Source organism: Lonchura striata, chromosome 2 (genome assembly GCF_050655825.1).
Source record: "Lonchura striata isolate lonStrDom1 chromosome 2, ASM5065582v1, whole genome shotgun sequence".
Classification (NCBI taxonomy): Eukaryota; Metazoa; Chordata; class Aves; order Passeriformes; family Estrildidae; genus Lonchura; species Lonchura striata.
In genome coordinates, this window is record NC_140704.1 from 35223949 (window position 1) to 35240659 (window position 16711).

General features: G+C 39.9%; 1 protein-coding gene across 2 annotated transcripts in view; it reads right to left on the reverse strand.

The window, feature by feature from the left end:
- COLQ (collagen like tail subunit of asymmetric acetylcholinesterase) overlaps nucleotides 1–16711 on the reverse strand; it is a 43399-nt gene that overhangs the window by 15615 nt on the left and 11073 nt on the right. For both annotated transcript variants that reach the window (XM_021538058.4, XM_085573171.1), the window contains 10 exons: nucleotides 12827–12936; nucleotides 10839–10934; nucleotides 8017–8061; nucleotides 7227–7253; nucleotides 5764–5835; nucleotides 3328–3390; nucleotides 2394–2420; nucleotides 1751–1795; nucleotides 1030–1065; nucleotides 77–157 (listed from right to left, as the gene is read on the reverse strand). In XM_021538058.4, the coding sequence (XP_021393733.1) occupies nucleotides 77–157; nucleotides 1030–1065; nucleotides 1751–1795; nucleotides 2394–2420; nucleotides 3328–3390; nucleotides 5764–5835; nucleotides 7227–7253; nucleotides 8017–8061; nucleotides 10839–10934; nucleotides 12827–12936 (602 nt within the window). The remainder of the gene's footprint in view (nucleotides 1–76; nucleotides 158–1029; nucleotides 1066–1750; nucleotides 1796–2393; nucleotides 2421–3327; nucleotides 3391–5763; nucleotides 5836–7226; nucleotides 7254–8016; nucleotides 8062–10838; nucleotides 10935–12826; nucleotides 12937–16711) is intronic.

A 16711-nucleotide genomic window follows, 5' to 3' on the forward strand; every position in this document is an offset into this window, starting at 1 on the left:
GCATGGTACAAGAGCTTAGACCACACAATCACACAGATGCCATGAGTCAGAGGAAGAGGAAACACCATGCTCCTACTTGTTTGCCTCGTTTTCCAGGTCTTCCTATAGGTCCTCTGTGTCCTGGTACTCCAGACTGTCCCTTGGGACCCATCTCTCCCTTGGTGGTTGCAGAGGGAAGGAAGAAGGAGTTAGGTACATGGTTTTACCTGCCTCGAGCAAGACAGATGCACATGGTTTTCATTCACATGATTCCTCTAGATAATGCTGGCACCGTTTCATTCTTAGAAATCCAAAATTATAATAAAATAGCTTAAGACAAATGTAAAGTAAAAAGAAGCTCATACAATTTACCCACATACCCCAGAAAAATCCTTTCCTAAGGAAGAGGCCACGTGAGATCAGAAACTCAGAGACTTGGAGAGGTCAAGGCTGGGAAAGCTCTCTGACCCCTTTGCAATATCTTGCTTTACTGTTAAGATGCACATGTGATGAAAATACTTAGGGAAAGCAAGGTGAATTCACTCTTCTTCTAATCTCTCTAGAAGCAACTATTCATTCCTTTTCTAATTTCAGAGGCATGGTTTGATTATATAATGAAATGATCCACCTTTAGGTTTTCCATAAGCCAGCACATGAATTTTCATTGTTTTTCAGGTACAGAATAATGATTACTTAAAAACTGCTCAAAGTAATCACTGCTATATGCAGTAGTGCCATTGTTTCAGAGTATTAAGAAGGAACTATTTATTAGCTTCAAGTGAGTAAAACCTTAGCAATTAGGGCAGTTAAAGAGGAGGAAGCTTATGAATAAAGAAACAATCTGGGGGAAAACCAGGAACTACACCAAAGAGCTTAATCTGAGTTTTCTCTTAAACTAAAAAGCCTAAAGAATTTGATCAAGTCAGAAATGCTGGTTACTGAGTCAAGGAAGATCTTTAATGTCTTACACCATCTCAGAAATCCCTGAATCCACTCATTGACTCTGTCTCAGCATTTAACACAGCTCCCCAACATATCATGCCCACTTACTTTTTGTCCCAGCATTCCAGGAAAGCCTATTTCTCCCTACAGAGTCAAAGAAGAAAAATAATCAGAAAATGTGTAGTGATCTTTGACAAAGCAGGACCTTCCTTGGAAGGAAAAAAATGCCATGTGTGGCTATCAGTTAAAAACCCCTGCACTGACTCAGGTAATGCAGTAGATGGAGATTTATAAGCAAAACTTTAAAGCTTCTTGTATGGGGCCATTACTCCTCTATCTGATCCTCTGCTGCCAGTTTCTGCTTCTCTGGCAAAATCATCCCGATTGTTCTCTTGTCTGCAGGCAGCTCCGCTACCTGGACAACTCCCAAAGCCTGCCACTGGGAAAGGCATCTCTCCATTTGCACCAAAAGCAGTTTACTTTTCCTTTTTTAGTCGAAAGAACTCCCAAGCCACGAATCTCTCCCCCTCTTCCCCTCCCGGTATTATCATATTACCGGCTGAAAGCATTTTGGGAGGCTGCCGTGGTTCTGGGCTGCGCAGCCCAGGGTGACCTCCAGGGAAATCCTCCTGTGGCTCCCCAGCCCCCTGCACACCGGGCTGGGGGCACAGGACATGGAGCTGCCCTCCCAGCAGATGGGACCACTGTGTCCCTCACCACTCCTGCCCTCCCTGGAAGTGCCTTCAGCCTCCTTCCCTCTGTGCCCGTCCTGGTTTTCCCTGTCAGATCCTCAAATGCACATTCAAAGCCATCTGAAAAAGAAAATTACCGGGTCTCCTTTGACTCCTTTGTCGCCTCTGTCACCTCTGGATCCCTGAAGAGAGATAACAGTAGAACAACAATCTAATTACTACCATTTCATGAAGAAACAAAAAATATTTCTCCTATACAATGTGTTAGTGATATCTTCAGAGTGAGGGATATTCTTCATTACTGATATCATAACAGAATTGATGCTAAGGACTGTAGGAAAAGGGACTCATTCTTCCCAGATAATTACTTTAAATATGTGCTTTCCTGGACATAATACTTTCAAATTTGATTTTTTTTTCCCCCAGTTGGCTTCTTTCCGCAGTTCAGATCCCACTGAAAGATCCTAGAGTACAAAGTGTCTCAGTGCCAAAGCATGTGGCACCTAACTAAACTAGACCAACAATTAAGGATTATTTTACCCTGAGGAACATGTAGTGAGTTTCACTGTAGTGACTTGTTCACATGGATACAGGGTGTAAAACTCACTTCTTCAGCACCCCAGCCCAAGCCACAAGGCTGTGCTCCTTCTCAATATGTGTTTTCATTTCTCAGTGGGACTTTTAGACTTCATCAAAATTCAACCTCATTTCTACAGTTGCATTTCTTTTTTAATGTGTTTCCAAATGTTAAATTATACATTATTCTGTTGTCACACTGACCTTTTCTCCTCTAGTTCCAGGAAAACCCTAAAGGGAATGATAGATATTTTAATGCTTCTCGCTTTCAAGATCACCCAAGAAGCCGGACTTTCAAACTTTGAAGTGAAGAAAAAGAACGAAGCACAAATAATTAATTGCATCAACACATAAAGGCAAATGAATATTTACAGCTCCTAAAATTGCACTGAAACAGAACTATGAAATATGAATTAAAGGTGAAACAGCTCAGCCCAAAAGCCATTATGAAAAAGCCAGTTAAAGCCAGCAGCTTTGATTGTGCTTTGAAATTGAAACAAGTGAAATAAATTGTAACTGAGAGTAAATAAAGCATTAGAAGAGACAATTAATAATATAAAGTAATTTTAACAATAATCTTCCTCTTCTGATTTGTTTGGGGTTTTTTTTCCCCTGGAACATACTTTAGTTATACTTAAATAGTCTAGTGTGATCATTAACATAAAACTCAGTTTCTCTTGAAGAAACATAAAAAAACCAAAGGTGTTCAGTTCCTCTTTCCAATCCTTTATTTGAATAAACTAATTGCATAATTTATTTCAAATGTCAGTACATATGCCTAGTTCTAGTAGGGGACCAAAATGATCTCCACCGTCTTATGAGGCAAGTGGAAAGCATTGCAGACATGATTTAATGCTGCAGATATGCTTAAGAACTCAATTCTTCCGGTAGGATACAATTATATCTGAGCTTGCTTTTAAAATAAATTGCAAACATTTATACCAAAGCATTTTTATGAAAAGCCAAAAACGCAGCCAAGCCCAAACAGACAACATAACCTTGCTTGATGTAGAGCATATTCTTTATCTGTATTAGAAACATATATCTTGATAAATGATTTCCAGAAAATTCATGAGGGAAGCAGCTATCAGCAGAACATTAGAAACCAATGTCTGAAAATGCAGTTTGGTTAACAAACCTTGGAGCCCATTGGTCCTCTTGTACCTGGCAATCCCATCACACCCAACTCTCCCTTTTCACCCTAAAGGGTTCAATAAAGAGAGTTATTGAATGCAGCTCTCCCATGAGGTCATATTTGAATGTCTGACAGTTCAGTGGTTCAGGTTTTATGTCAAATAGTTAAGCCTGACCTTGGTGTAGCATTGTGGACAGGGGTTTCTGTTGCAATTGTATTCTGCCTGAGCCCTCACGTTATCTTACTCTTCTATTTGAATTTTCTTGTGTGGGTAACTTTTGTTTCAGTTTTCCCAGATGTTATTAAAGGTCATGCAAGCAAACAGCCTCAGTAGTGCATCCTTTTCTGCATGAAGGTGCATTGTCTCTACCCAGCATCACCTCCACTGAGCTGCAAAAAAGGAAGGCATTTTGCTGCTGCTTCACAGCTTGTGGGGGCACAGTGACTGGTTTTATTGTAGTGCTGAACAGTCACTTGGAGCCAGTAAATCATGAAAAAGTTTTACAACCACTTCTCTGGCTGGTGTCAATTAATCATATCTAGCATGAAATAGAGAGTAGACACCCAGACATGCAGCACTGCTACCAGCAGAATACATTTGGCTCTTACTCTTCTTTGGCTTTCACTGTCCCAGAAATTGAGAGGATTTCCCCATTCACTGTTGCCCCTGCAGAAGTTCAGACAAGACTTGAAGGAATGAAGTAGGAGAAATAGGGACTGAAGTAAGGCTGTGTCAACATAAGAGAAGACAGGAAGACCCAGCTGAAGAAATGGCAAATATCCACAGAGGTGGATATGAGTTTAAAAAAATGGAAACAGCAGTTTGCTGGAGATTTACAACAAGATGGGGATGCAGCAAATATCTATGGTGAAGAAGAATATTTTAAGTTGGTGAAGATCAGAGACGAGGAGAAAGGACAGACACAACCAACTGAAATTACCACAGAGATCTTCTGCACTGTATTCAAATGGAGCCTTCACTGACAGGCAGGAAAATGGAATTTATAAAGACCAGAAGAAATGAAACTGTGAACCTACCTAAAGAAGAGAGAAGACCAGTATCAGAAAAATCAACAAAATCAGAAGAATCCTCATCAGACAGCAAGAAGGACTTGTAGTTAAATTGTAGGAAAAAATATTACTTCTGAATATAAGGGATGTGATGGACTGTGAGTTAGGTCCGTGATGGAAAAGCACAGTAATAGACTAATCTAGACTAAGAGACTAAGACAAAGGAGATTAATCAAAATTAGGAAGAATACATAAATAAAACTAACGCCTATACAAGAAGAAGATGTGTATGAGTTTTCTGTCTGCTTTCCTCTCTTCCTTCACTAAGACTATGAAGGAAAGAGTTGATTGAACCTTTCCTGTAGCCTCTCTGCTCCTGCTGTGGGAAATCATAGCACACAATGTGTTTGTGGGGGGATCCATTTCCCATCTCACAGTTCAAAGTGAACATTGATTTCTTTTAAGCACATTGTGTCTTGCTGCTTGCCTACATTCCCACATACTTTAAAGATGTTCTTTAGCTAACATGGCTGGAAAGATCTTGAAAGTTTGCTTCCTAGATGTGGCTTAAATTCACAAGTCGTCTCCTACTATTCTTGCAGCATCAAGAGCTAATGCATCACATCCTCTGAGGTGGGGGCATCAACCTTCATAGAGCAAATGAAGAGTCAAAGGTGTACTGGAAAGAGCAGTTTAGTAGGCATTGTGTGCAGTCCTTTAGCCTAATGCATCCTGGATTGAAGAAAAGCAAGTTGTCTCAAAAGTCCCAGTAGAAGCTCCATAAAACACAGCTCCACAGCTGTTATACCTTTTGCATAAGCCAGTGCTTACTAAAGGACTATCCTGGAGAGTTTCTTATAACAATTGCAGGTGAAGCAGCCATTTTGCAGTAGCAAAGCACATCCTGTCATTTCTCCCGCTGTTGGTTAATAAAAAGAACAGGAATTAATGTTTGTTTGTATGGGAATGAACTTCAAAGATGTGACCAGCCATTATCATGGTTTGTCATCTCTTTCCCTTGATATCAGCCTAATATCTTCCCTCCAATCACATGAGCTCACAGTACATCTTCAGGCAAAGGGATCCTCATAAAGAATAGTCATAACAATGGCAATCACTTTAGAAACACTGATTTGTGTGATTGTGAGACACCAGTGAGACATCAGTGAGTCTCCATTGTATTAATTTTCAGTTTCCCTTTGACATGTTAAATCCATGCAAGAAGTGCTACAGGGTCTGGACTGAAGGTAGAGTAACCTAACCCTAGACTCTACAGAGCAGTGTAAGAAAGGGGACAAGCACAGAGTGTCCTTGTACTGCTACAGCTTTCCAGCCTCCTGCAAGTAGCTGTTTAGAGATTTCCCAAGACAACGCTTTTGTTCAGATCGTGATGTTGAACAGTTTATTCCATGTGGATTTTAGTCTTACCTTCAGTCCCACAGGTCCAGGCCATCCTACAGGTCCTGGCATCCCAGGGACACCCGGGGGACCTGGTCTGCCCTTGAACGGAAACATTGATTACAATGATTCATAAAAACATAATTCCTACACAGGTCACTACTGCAGACAGGGGATAAAAAGACCTTTGTGTGCTTATATTCATACAAATCCAATTTATGTTGAAAGCAGAACCAAATCTTTAACTAACTATTCCTGTTTCTATGGTCCTTATTCTGAACATTCCTACATTGTTAGCTATAATTTCTCTTTATTAACTACTATATGACTACCAATAGCTACATATGTACATACAGTTATTTATCTGTTTTAATTGCTGCTTGTAAATCACTATTGGAATATCTCCTAAAATGCTTCAGATTAATGCTCTCCCACTGCATTACACTGCTTGACAATATGATCTCAGAAATGTCATCATGACATTCAGGGCCAAGAATGAACTCTCATGGGCCAGACAGCTTTTTACAAGAGTTGTGCAGCTTTATTTCCAACCTTAATGACTTCTCTTTCAGAAACTACTTGTATTTGTCAGAAGAGTAAGTGTTGATGTACTGTGTTTGAAGTTAAGCACTTTTTTGTAGGTTGGTGTGTTACTCTCTTGAAGACATTGCTGTTTTGAACTCCTGAATTTATATTAATAATATTTTTGTTTACTGTAGGGCATTTGAAAATAGATAAAAGAATTACCTCTTCTGTTTATATGTTTTATATTTATTTGAATTATTGATTCGTAGCTGGTGTTAAAATCCTTGGTATATTATTAGAAAGGTGTCAAAATCCTTGGTATATTATTAGAAGGGTACTTCTTTTCCTAGTTAGTGACCACCCCCTGCATATCTCCGATTTCATCCTGCATTTCTGTCTTCTTTAAAGTTAATTACATTAAATGGATGTACTTAGTGACTGAGGTAACATATTCTGTTTCATCACATGTAGGGGCACATATTTTTGACAATATATCACGGCTCATATGTCACCAAGCATAGGATTGTAGTCAACATATTGCATTGGTGCCAGAGCTCTGGAAGGGTAATCATTAATGGTTGTTCCTCCTTAGGGGTGTCTGGCTGAACCTTGTTTAGACTTTGGAGGAGTAAAAAGTTTGATTTTGATTTGGGTTTTTTCTGGTACATCTTTTATAATAACTCACATAATCTGCTTCCCATTGTCCACACAATACTTCAGGTAATGTCCCATTCTTTGGCTTCTCTCCATGCATTTACTCAGGGAATTTGTCAAATTCAAGCCAGCTGGGGCAGCTTCCAGCCCTGCAGCCAGAGATCCCTTCCATCCACCCTGGGTAGCAGTGAGAGAAGCACTAACAGGCTAAACTTCAAAATTAGCTAAATTTTATGGAACTGTTGTCTGCACCCCTCTCTGGCACCTGCTGTTAAATATTGGATGGGTTTCTGAGACAGCACCTTTATTCATACCTTTCTTCCCGGCCTGCCAATCTCCCCCTGCCAGAGAAAGGAATATGTCAGTCTTGCAGTCACCACATGAAGCACAGTGGCTCTCAAATCAATGCATCAATGCATTTCTATTAAAAACAAACAAACATGCAAACCCACAAGCCGCTTCCCAAAAAACCAAATTATACTAAACAAAACACTGTGAATATCTGCATGCTCAAAACTGTGCTTACAGAGCTAAAATGAGAAGAATTACTGTATCAGAGCTCCTTGGTCTTTCCTGTGTTCCCAGCCCTAAATCTACAGTCAACTCCTTCTATAACAAATCACACAATTAGCTGCTCAGCTTCAGCTGGAAGACTCTTTAGGCACCATTATGGAACAAATCTTTGCACATCTGAAAACATAACTTTACATGCAGGCCAGCTTTAGTACCTGAGCTGTCCCATACAATTCACACTGCATGGGAGAGCTCTGCTCCTCATGTTCTTCAGGAGGGACAGGGAGCTCAAAGGCCTTTGGGTCAGTGAGACTGCTGTGTTTTGAACCTGAGATGCTTTCTCAAAGCATACCCTAAACATAGGTCACAAAAGAAGACATAAAATATACTTCAAGACTGAAAATGAGCACAGAAACACTAAGTTTTCTACTATAGCTTCAAGACATTTCATAGCTTTACATTCAAACTAAATCTAAACCTTCCATTCATAAGGCCCACCATTCACTAAACGGACAAAGAAAAAAGTGAACACCCTCCCCTGCTTCTTTACTCCTCAAAACCACATCAAACTCCATAACAACAGACACTTACTTTCTCCCCTTTTGGTCCCATTATACCAGGAATTCCTTGTGGACCCTAGGGAAGAACATAAACTCTATTATTAAACTGCATTAGTGAGGTGCTTGTGTTCCATCAGCCCTAGACCCTGTATGTGTCTCCTGGGACCTGAGGTGTTTGGTGTTGTGTTTGAATGTGGCCTCTACACACCAGGTCTGTGCCACTGCTGAATAGCAGGATGGAGAGTTGGACTGACATGGGAAGGGGAGGGGAATCTCATAAAAGGGGAGAACCTGCAAGAAAAACAAGCCTGAGGCAAACAAAAGATGAGAAGTTATCAGAATCCTGAAGAATTAGCAACCAGGACATGGAGACACCACATCAGCTGGCAAAAGAGGTCAGCCCAAGGGAGGTAAGGGGAGTAGTATGAAACGTGGGATGGGCTCTGCAGGATGGGATGGACATGGAAGACTGCCACTATTTCTGAGCTCTGAAAATATTTCTCTCTGTCAAACAGGGCTGATTCTCCTTTCAGGAGATTTCTTAATCCAGGGAGACCTTCCACACCTTTCTCAGAAAAAAAGCCAGAAAACAGATTTGTTTCTAGAAGACTTTTGTTCACAGATCACTTTTTACTTTTGAATGACTAAGGAAAATAATCCCATGTGTGTGCATCAGAGAAGCATTAGATTCATTGTAAAAATCACTTACTCCATGTTTGGATCCTGCTCGTCTTATACTGTCCAAAATGTGGCCAAATTGTACATGAATAGGAGCAAAATCTAGCCTCAGACACAAATTACTCCAACTACTTTAGTCAGTAGAGTTATTTTAGGTTTTCAGTGGTGAAAATCAATGCACCCTATTAGAGTCGGAACCAAATCTTATTTATTGCTTTTTACCTTAGGATATACATGGGAGGAATTACACTCAAAGTTATACAAATTACAAATCTAATTCTCCTTCTTATGAAAGTTTATTAAAATTCAGCTATGAGTCAACAGTATGAACTTTTGCAACTTGTCTGAAAGCCCTGCAAGCTACAGATGAATTCAGAAGTAATTACTAGATGTCTTTGTCATGGTAGTATTTCTTTGCAGGTGGCCATCATCACAAAAATATTTCCCAAAAGACTGCTGGTTCTAACATTGTCCCTGTACAAGGCACAGTCCTGTAATTTGTAATTAAAAATTCCAAAGCCATGTTGTACCCATCCTACTGTCTGCTGTTATGATAAAACCTGCCAGCCTGCTCTATTTAAAAATGTTCTTGGAGGCATCATAGGTCATTTGGTAGCAAGATTAATATTATTTATAGCAATGGACTTTGTAGAACAATAGAATTAAAATTACTTTCTTGCAATTTAAGTCAGAGAGACTATCAAGAGCATTTTTTTAAAGCCAGTCTAGCAAAGACTGAAATAACAAGTGTTTTTTTTATATGAACAGCAATTCTGGAACATGGCCAATCACACTGCAAGGCTGTTTCATAATGCAGAGAAGACTTTCTTCAAGACAGAATTAGGCAAACACTAGGCATCACTTCTGACCACACTTTTCCAGTCTCATGAACTAAATCAATCTTCCCCACCCTGCATCTCAGCAAAGACAAAATGGCAAAACAATAAAGACAAAGCTCATGGGGGGCTGGAACTAGATGGTCTCTTCCAACCCAAACCATTCTATGATTTTATAAAAGGACATTTTTGCTTTCGCCTTGAAATTTCTGGAGTCTCCAATTATCTCCTGCAGTACTGACTTATTTATAATTAAAGATAAGCTTTTTGCCACATAACTGACCCTTTACTTTGATGTGTTGTCCATACTTTTTAAATAGTGTTTGGGTGCTGCCAAAGCGTCAGACACAGCTTTGCTGAGCACAGGCTCTCAGCTGTGTCTGGCACCAAGGGGGCTTGAGGAAGATCATTGTCCCAAGGCACCAGGCACAGCACATATATTGGGACCGCCTGTACACTAGCAGGATGTGTCTCTCCATGAAAACTCTCAATTTTCTTTGGAGGGAACTGGAATGGAAAGGCAAATGGATGATCCTCTCAACAATACAGAGATGTTAATAAAAAACTTCCCTCTAGAGGTGGCTCATTTCCTCAGAAGAAGGCCAGATTGGATGGGATTCTGAGCAACCTGGTATAGTTGCATTGTCTGTTCATTGTAGGGATGTTGTACTTGTTGACCTTTAAAGGTCCCTTCCAACTTAAACTAGTATGTGACTCTAAGATTTCTGACCTTCCTCTGAAGATTTCTGAAAGAATGAATTGTAGAAAATGAGGTGTGAGTTCAAAAAGAATGGTCCAAGGTTATCCAGCAAGTCAGGGCAGAAATGTTGCAGATCAAGCTGGGAGACCCTACACCTCCTGAATCCCACCCCACTGCCCTGCTAAGCCTCTCCTCGTCCCTGACTTTACTGTAGATGTTTGTCTTCTCAGGGATGTACTCTGCTAACATCCCAGTCCATTTTTTACCTTGTGCATCCACTTCACAGGCTCTTGTCCTCACAAAAAAAAAAGAGAACAGAGTCTAAAGCAAAGAAAAAATTGACAAGAAGCATCTGAAGGAAGTGATGACACATGTGTGATTTTGGACGGGTGCTACCCGCTGTAAAACTCCACAGAAATGAAGAGTGAACTTGAAACAGAATGAAGTGTGTAAGGCAGGGATGAGAACACAGGGTAAAAAGCCTACATGATTTATGCAAAATCATATCAAAATGAAATTTAGTCAGAGCTTGGCATGCTTATTGGGTGGTAAAAAGTGTTTTCACGTATTTCACAGCTTTGTAAGGACTTTAGTGCAAGTGAGAGAGTGATGTGGTTTCATCACATATGCATCACTCACCTGGGGGCCAGGAGGCCCTGCAGAACAGTGCAATTCAGGCAGAGAGGAAGCCTGTATTATCTGGAGCTCATGACACAACTCTTCCATATCCAGCTTCTATGAAACATCAAACATATGAGTGAACATGCGGCCACATGTAGCCTGTTGGAGAAATGCATAAAATTCCAGCCACCATAGACTACAGCCTCAAAAGAATTTATTTGCTCCCTTTGGGAGCAGTCTGGCTCTTGTCACAAGGTTATCTTCATGGATGCTTGAACATTAGCACTTCAGCATAGCCTCCTGCCCCATGCTTCCTTCCCCTCCTCCTCTTCCTCCTCCTCCTCTCTCAGAGGCACATTGCATCCAGGCTGCCCTCTGAGCCAGCGTGGGACCCTGGCCTATTCTTAGACCTGACCCTGCCCTCTCGTCCCACTTTGCCAGCAGCAGCTCCTCTCCAGGAATAGCATCTTTACTCTAAAAATAGAGACTTCATCCAGGCAGGCCCAGGCAGTGTGAACTTCGCTCCAGAAGATACTAACTCAGAGGCATTCATTCACTGCAGATCGGAGCCAGTGCCTTAAATGATCAATGAATGTCTCATCTTTTGACTTCAATATTAAGCTTTCATGAGTGAAATGCCTTATTTGTGTCCTGTGACAAAAGTGATCTCCCCTGGAAACACTGAGCCAGAAACACTGGACCAAAACAACAGATCTTCCACTTCCAAGAGAAAGGCCATTTTCCAGTAAAGCTCTAATTACAGGCTCCAAAGAACAAATTACTCATGGTTTAGTTCTCATGGCTTGTAACTGCTTATTTTCATATCATGTTGTTATGGGAAGATGGTGTGAAGGGTGATTTTAGACTCAGATTACTCTCTAAGCTGCTTGAAGGAATCTCAGGAACCCTGCTCCTAGTCTCACTCTCAGTGAAGGAGTACACAGCATTCCTAAAGATATCTCATCTTTGGATCTCCTTTCTGTGGAAATCAAGGCACTGGCAGGGGAGGTGACAAGGAAGTATATTTTCGTCTGGAGAGAACAGCACCCTGAGCTCAATCCTGATCAATCCGAAGGCAATGGAGGATTATTCACTATGCTTTTTCTTGGGTTACTTATACCCTGACATCTTACTAATAATTATTTACTATTTACATTGTTTACATTATTATTTACTAACATTATTATTTACATTTATTCTTACATTATTATTTACATTATTATTATTCTTTATATTATTTACTATTTGAGCATCATTTACTTAGAATGCTAGCAATAATTGTAATGTTTGTATATAGTAAATGAATATGAAAATTAAGGAATAGGAATTACTGAATAGGTAGAAAAATTCTTCGTGCTAGGATGGAGAATATGCTGTAGTTAGCAGAACCTGCAGTAAGAGTACTTGGGTAAATTGCTATATCATATTCCCATTGTATCCTGCTTATGTCAGCATATGTGTATGGATGTGTATCACACATGGCAGGTTTGAGCATAGGTGTGAGTGGTATGCTGTGCATACCAGCATCTCAAACACATATGTGTTTCTGCAAAATGAAATGGTGGGGTATAGATTCCACAGGAGGACTTCAGGACCTTCATTTCACCTATTTAGATAAGGAAAACGTGATGCAGAACAGGACATATACATATACCCAGAAACCATTGTGCAGGATGGAAAATTGCCTTTCTGTCCTTACTGATTTACTGCATTGCTATTTCCTCTGGCTCAGGATTGCCTCACTCTAAGAAGATTTCCATATAGCACAAGGAAAATATTTTAAGTTAATTGAATTTACTGCAGGAACAAATCCAGCCACCATTCATTCCTTGATCCATTTGATATTTACTTCAAGCCCCAGTCTGGGATGCTGTTTGATTGTCCTCACAGAGCCATAGCAGCACAGCCAGGCAGGTTTGCTGAGTGACACCATGAAGCAGTGCTTGAGAGGATGCTTCATTCTTTGTGATTAAACCTCATGCAAAAGAAGTAAAAGCCACACTTACAGTGCTCCAGCTGTGCCTGAAGTACGGTGGTGGGAACAGGGGTGGTGGAGGAGGGACAAGGAGGCAGCATACTCTGCAGTACTCCTTCTTCTGTTCCAAACAAGGGAGATCTGTTCAATACAAACACTCATCTGTGGTCTTGAACAGCAAGAGAAGTTGCCATTTCACAGTATTGCCCTACATCCTGTGTGCATTGATTACAATGCTGTAATCCAAGCAGGGATTTAAGAAACCTGGCAGACCCTTAAGTCTCTAAGTTCCTTTTTGTGCCAAAGGCTATGCAGAGTTCTAAGTTCTAAATGTGGCTCTGACAAAGGCAGAAACTCGAAAATTCCAGATTGTTGACATTAGAAAATGAATCAAGCATTTACTGTTTTCTCTACCCTTTGTTCCAAAAGTCTGTTACAAATAGCATCTTCTGGTCCCTGTTACAGCCCACTTGCCACAAAAAAGCACTCAGTGCTGTTGGCCATCACCCTGCCTGTGAACTGAATCACTTTAGGCACTTCTGTGCTAAGTGGGAAGTGCGAAGCTGTTCCACAACACATTTGCCTGTATTTCCTCTGGAACTGCAACCAGGTTGCTGTATTTCTGAATTGTGCATCATCCCTAAGAATAAACACCCCACAGCCCAAACTTAGTTGATAGCTTTGTCACTGACTGACTGGTGAGACAGGACCTCAGCTGTGTTTGGCAATGTATTTAATGTTTTCTGAGAGGTAATCTTCCATCAAAATATAAGGAGCTGTGACCGAAATTCACAAAGGAAGATATTAAGATGGTGCATTTATACACTGTATTTTTCCCCCCCGAATCATATTTACTTCCTGGGAAATGCATCCCTGATCAGAGGGACAGCCTTCTTCAAAGGTTTTCCCAAGAAGAGCAAATATTCATTTATGCCTGTTGGTTTCTTCCTCTAGCTAGTGGCAGCTGGAATGGGTGTCTGTGAATTGAAGTGTGGCAGGGAGCCAAGAAGAAAAGCCTATGGTGAAGTATCTGGTATTAATAGAAAATCTCTAAATTAAGTTTCTGGGAAGACAAACCTGATGAAATTGCTAGATTTGTGTGCAAATCAATTGCAGGCTGGATATTAGTCACATTTCAAGGTAAGGGAAGAATAGAGTTGCTAGTTTTTCAAATGTCTCAAAAAATATATTACCTCAGTTCCACCATCCCATCTTAATGGGGATGGCATTTTCTCAGTCCTCATGAACAGAAAAGAACTGTCCAGAGGAATGGGATTCAGCAGCATTCTGGTTAGTTCATGTCATCCTGATTTTTTTCTCTATTAAAACACTATTTGTGATGATATCTTTGAGACCTGAGTCAATTGAATTCTGGAAGAGTCCATAATGAAGACTTTTTCAGCTTTTTCTCACAAGTTTGAAACTCAGTCAAAAACTTCAGTTGAAGAGAAAGGCAGAAGATGTATAAAAGTAGGTATATTGTTTCCTTTAAAGCTTTAAATATGTACTGAAAATGCCAATGTCCTTTAAAAGGTAGCAGAAGTATGAGTCACCTGTCTCTAGCACTTACACGTAATAAAATAAAAAGATATGAAGAGTTAAGTTTTATATTGGCTTAATCTAAATTCAGTCACTCTTATGCAGCAGTAAACGTGTTTTTCAATTTTTAGCACACACCTTCTGTGCTTATCTGAGTTTCAAGACTGCATTTGAACATATTGCATTGGGACAAAATAGCACAGTATTAAGGTAATGGACAGCTTGTAAGTTAACAGGATATAAAGTTTAGGCCATATTCCAATATAATCTTTCTTAATATCATCTCATTTCATGGTCTAGTTAAAATTTCAGTGGGATTATTGTCATTCAACAAGAATAAGAATATCAAAATCAACTAGCCTGATATGGTTTAGTTGCTAAGAGATCTCTACCAGCAACTCTTTTCCTGCAGAAAAAGGTGTACATTACTGTAGTTGCACTGCTACTTAAAAAAAAAAAAAAAAAAAAAAGAAAAAAGGTGGTGTTCTTTAAATATTTTGGAAATACAAGATTAAATATAGATGTACAGCTATAGTTCTAATATGATACTTATCACAGCCTCATAAGTAAATTCCAGTCCTGGGTTATAAAAAATTTGGATTCTCCTTTTTCGAAGAAAAGCCTGAGAATCTGTGGAACAGCTTTATTGTGAAAAACACTATACTTAAGTGAGTTGGTAAAAAAAACCAACCTGATTTCAGTCTTTATGCTACTGTAACACAAGTTAGGTTGAAGCCCACTCTGAGTTTGCTGGTATGAACAATGATAGCATGTACTGATCTCAATGAGGAGACAAGCAAAATCTAAATACCGTAACAGTAATAGATACTTTTACTATAGATATTATCAGACATTATAACTAATAGATGCTATTCCTATAGATAGGTACTAAATTCTAATAGACACTATTATTATATACCAAGTAATTATATACCATTAATAGTAAAGATATTGCTATATAGGACAGGTATCAATTATGTAATGACTTGGATAGTTAATATTTCAGGGATCCATCAGTAACCCTGGCTCTGCTCTGGAAGGTGCATTTGTCAAGCAAATATTTAAGAAAATTAAATTCTAGACCCAAGAACCTTCCCCACTCAAGTATGACAGGGGATATGACAGCAGAAGGAGCAAAAAAACCAATGATTCACAAGGGGACTGCAGGCAGGACAGCTGTAATCTGATCTTCCAGTAAGTATCACATTTCTATGGTATGGATTTTGCCAGTAACTGCAAAAAGTCCAAGATGTACAACTATTACAGTATTGCCTCGGTTTATATCACAAAAGGGTTACCTTGGCAGGCTTACAGGCTCTTTGCAAATGCAATGCATATTTTTAGGCTCCAGGTTAGCTTTGTTTGCTAAACACAGCTTCAGAATACACCAGTCCCCATCAGTGGAAAAAATCTCAGCCCAAGAATAGGACTGTCATAGTTTTCTGTGAAATATGAAGACCCTGCCTACACGGAGCACGGGTTTACATATCTCATAAGGAAGCTGCTCTTTCAACAACTCCAATGCCAAAGAACATATTCAATAAGAAAAAAAAGATAAAATGAAAAAAACCTTTTAGGACTTGTCCAAGAGTCAGTTGTTTTCAAGGAACATAAAAATTAAAATAATCACCTTTGAAATGGAATGTATTTACATTCTCAGATTATTTTTATTTTTATTCCAGGTCTATAAATTAATCCAGTCCCAGAAAGTGACTTTATTAATCTATGGGTATATTGCCAAAGGTAGCTTTAGAAAACAACATACTTTAGATAAGCTGTGATGTTTCATTTTGCTGCTGCAGATTTCTTGCTGCCATAGCTGGAACTTGGGAACTCTTATTCAAGATGGTAGAACACAGAGCCAGAGAGAAGCCTTCACCCAGGCTGAGTCCCCTGGAGTGGGGCTCATATGAGGTCTATGAGGCCTCCTAGGGCCTAGAGGAAAGATTCCTAGAGGAATTTTTAACCTCAGAGCTGCAACAGAAATACCAGAGATATTCTGCTGGATTCAAGTCAGATTTACAAGATTTCATTGGAAAAAAATCATAAATAAACCATGAAAGTGACTTTCATCCTAAAATCACAAAGCTGTAGGCTGAATGCCAGGAGGGAAGGACAAGAAAGGAAAAGGATACTTAACATGTGTTTCCCTTCCTATTTATGACCACACTGATCCAGCAAGCCCTGATGGGAAGCCGAGCTATTATCCAAAGTCTCACCCTGACAGCAGGGCTGGTGGCTTGCCCAGCCTGTGACAGGCAGGGATCTGCTGGATGGAGCCCTCTGATGGCTGACACCCATCACAGATGCTTCTCCCACTCAGATGGCACTCAGAATTAATAACAAACCAGCTGGGCAGACCAGCCAGTTCATGAAT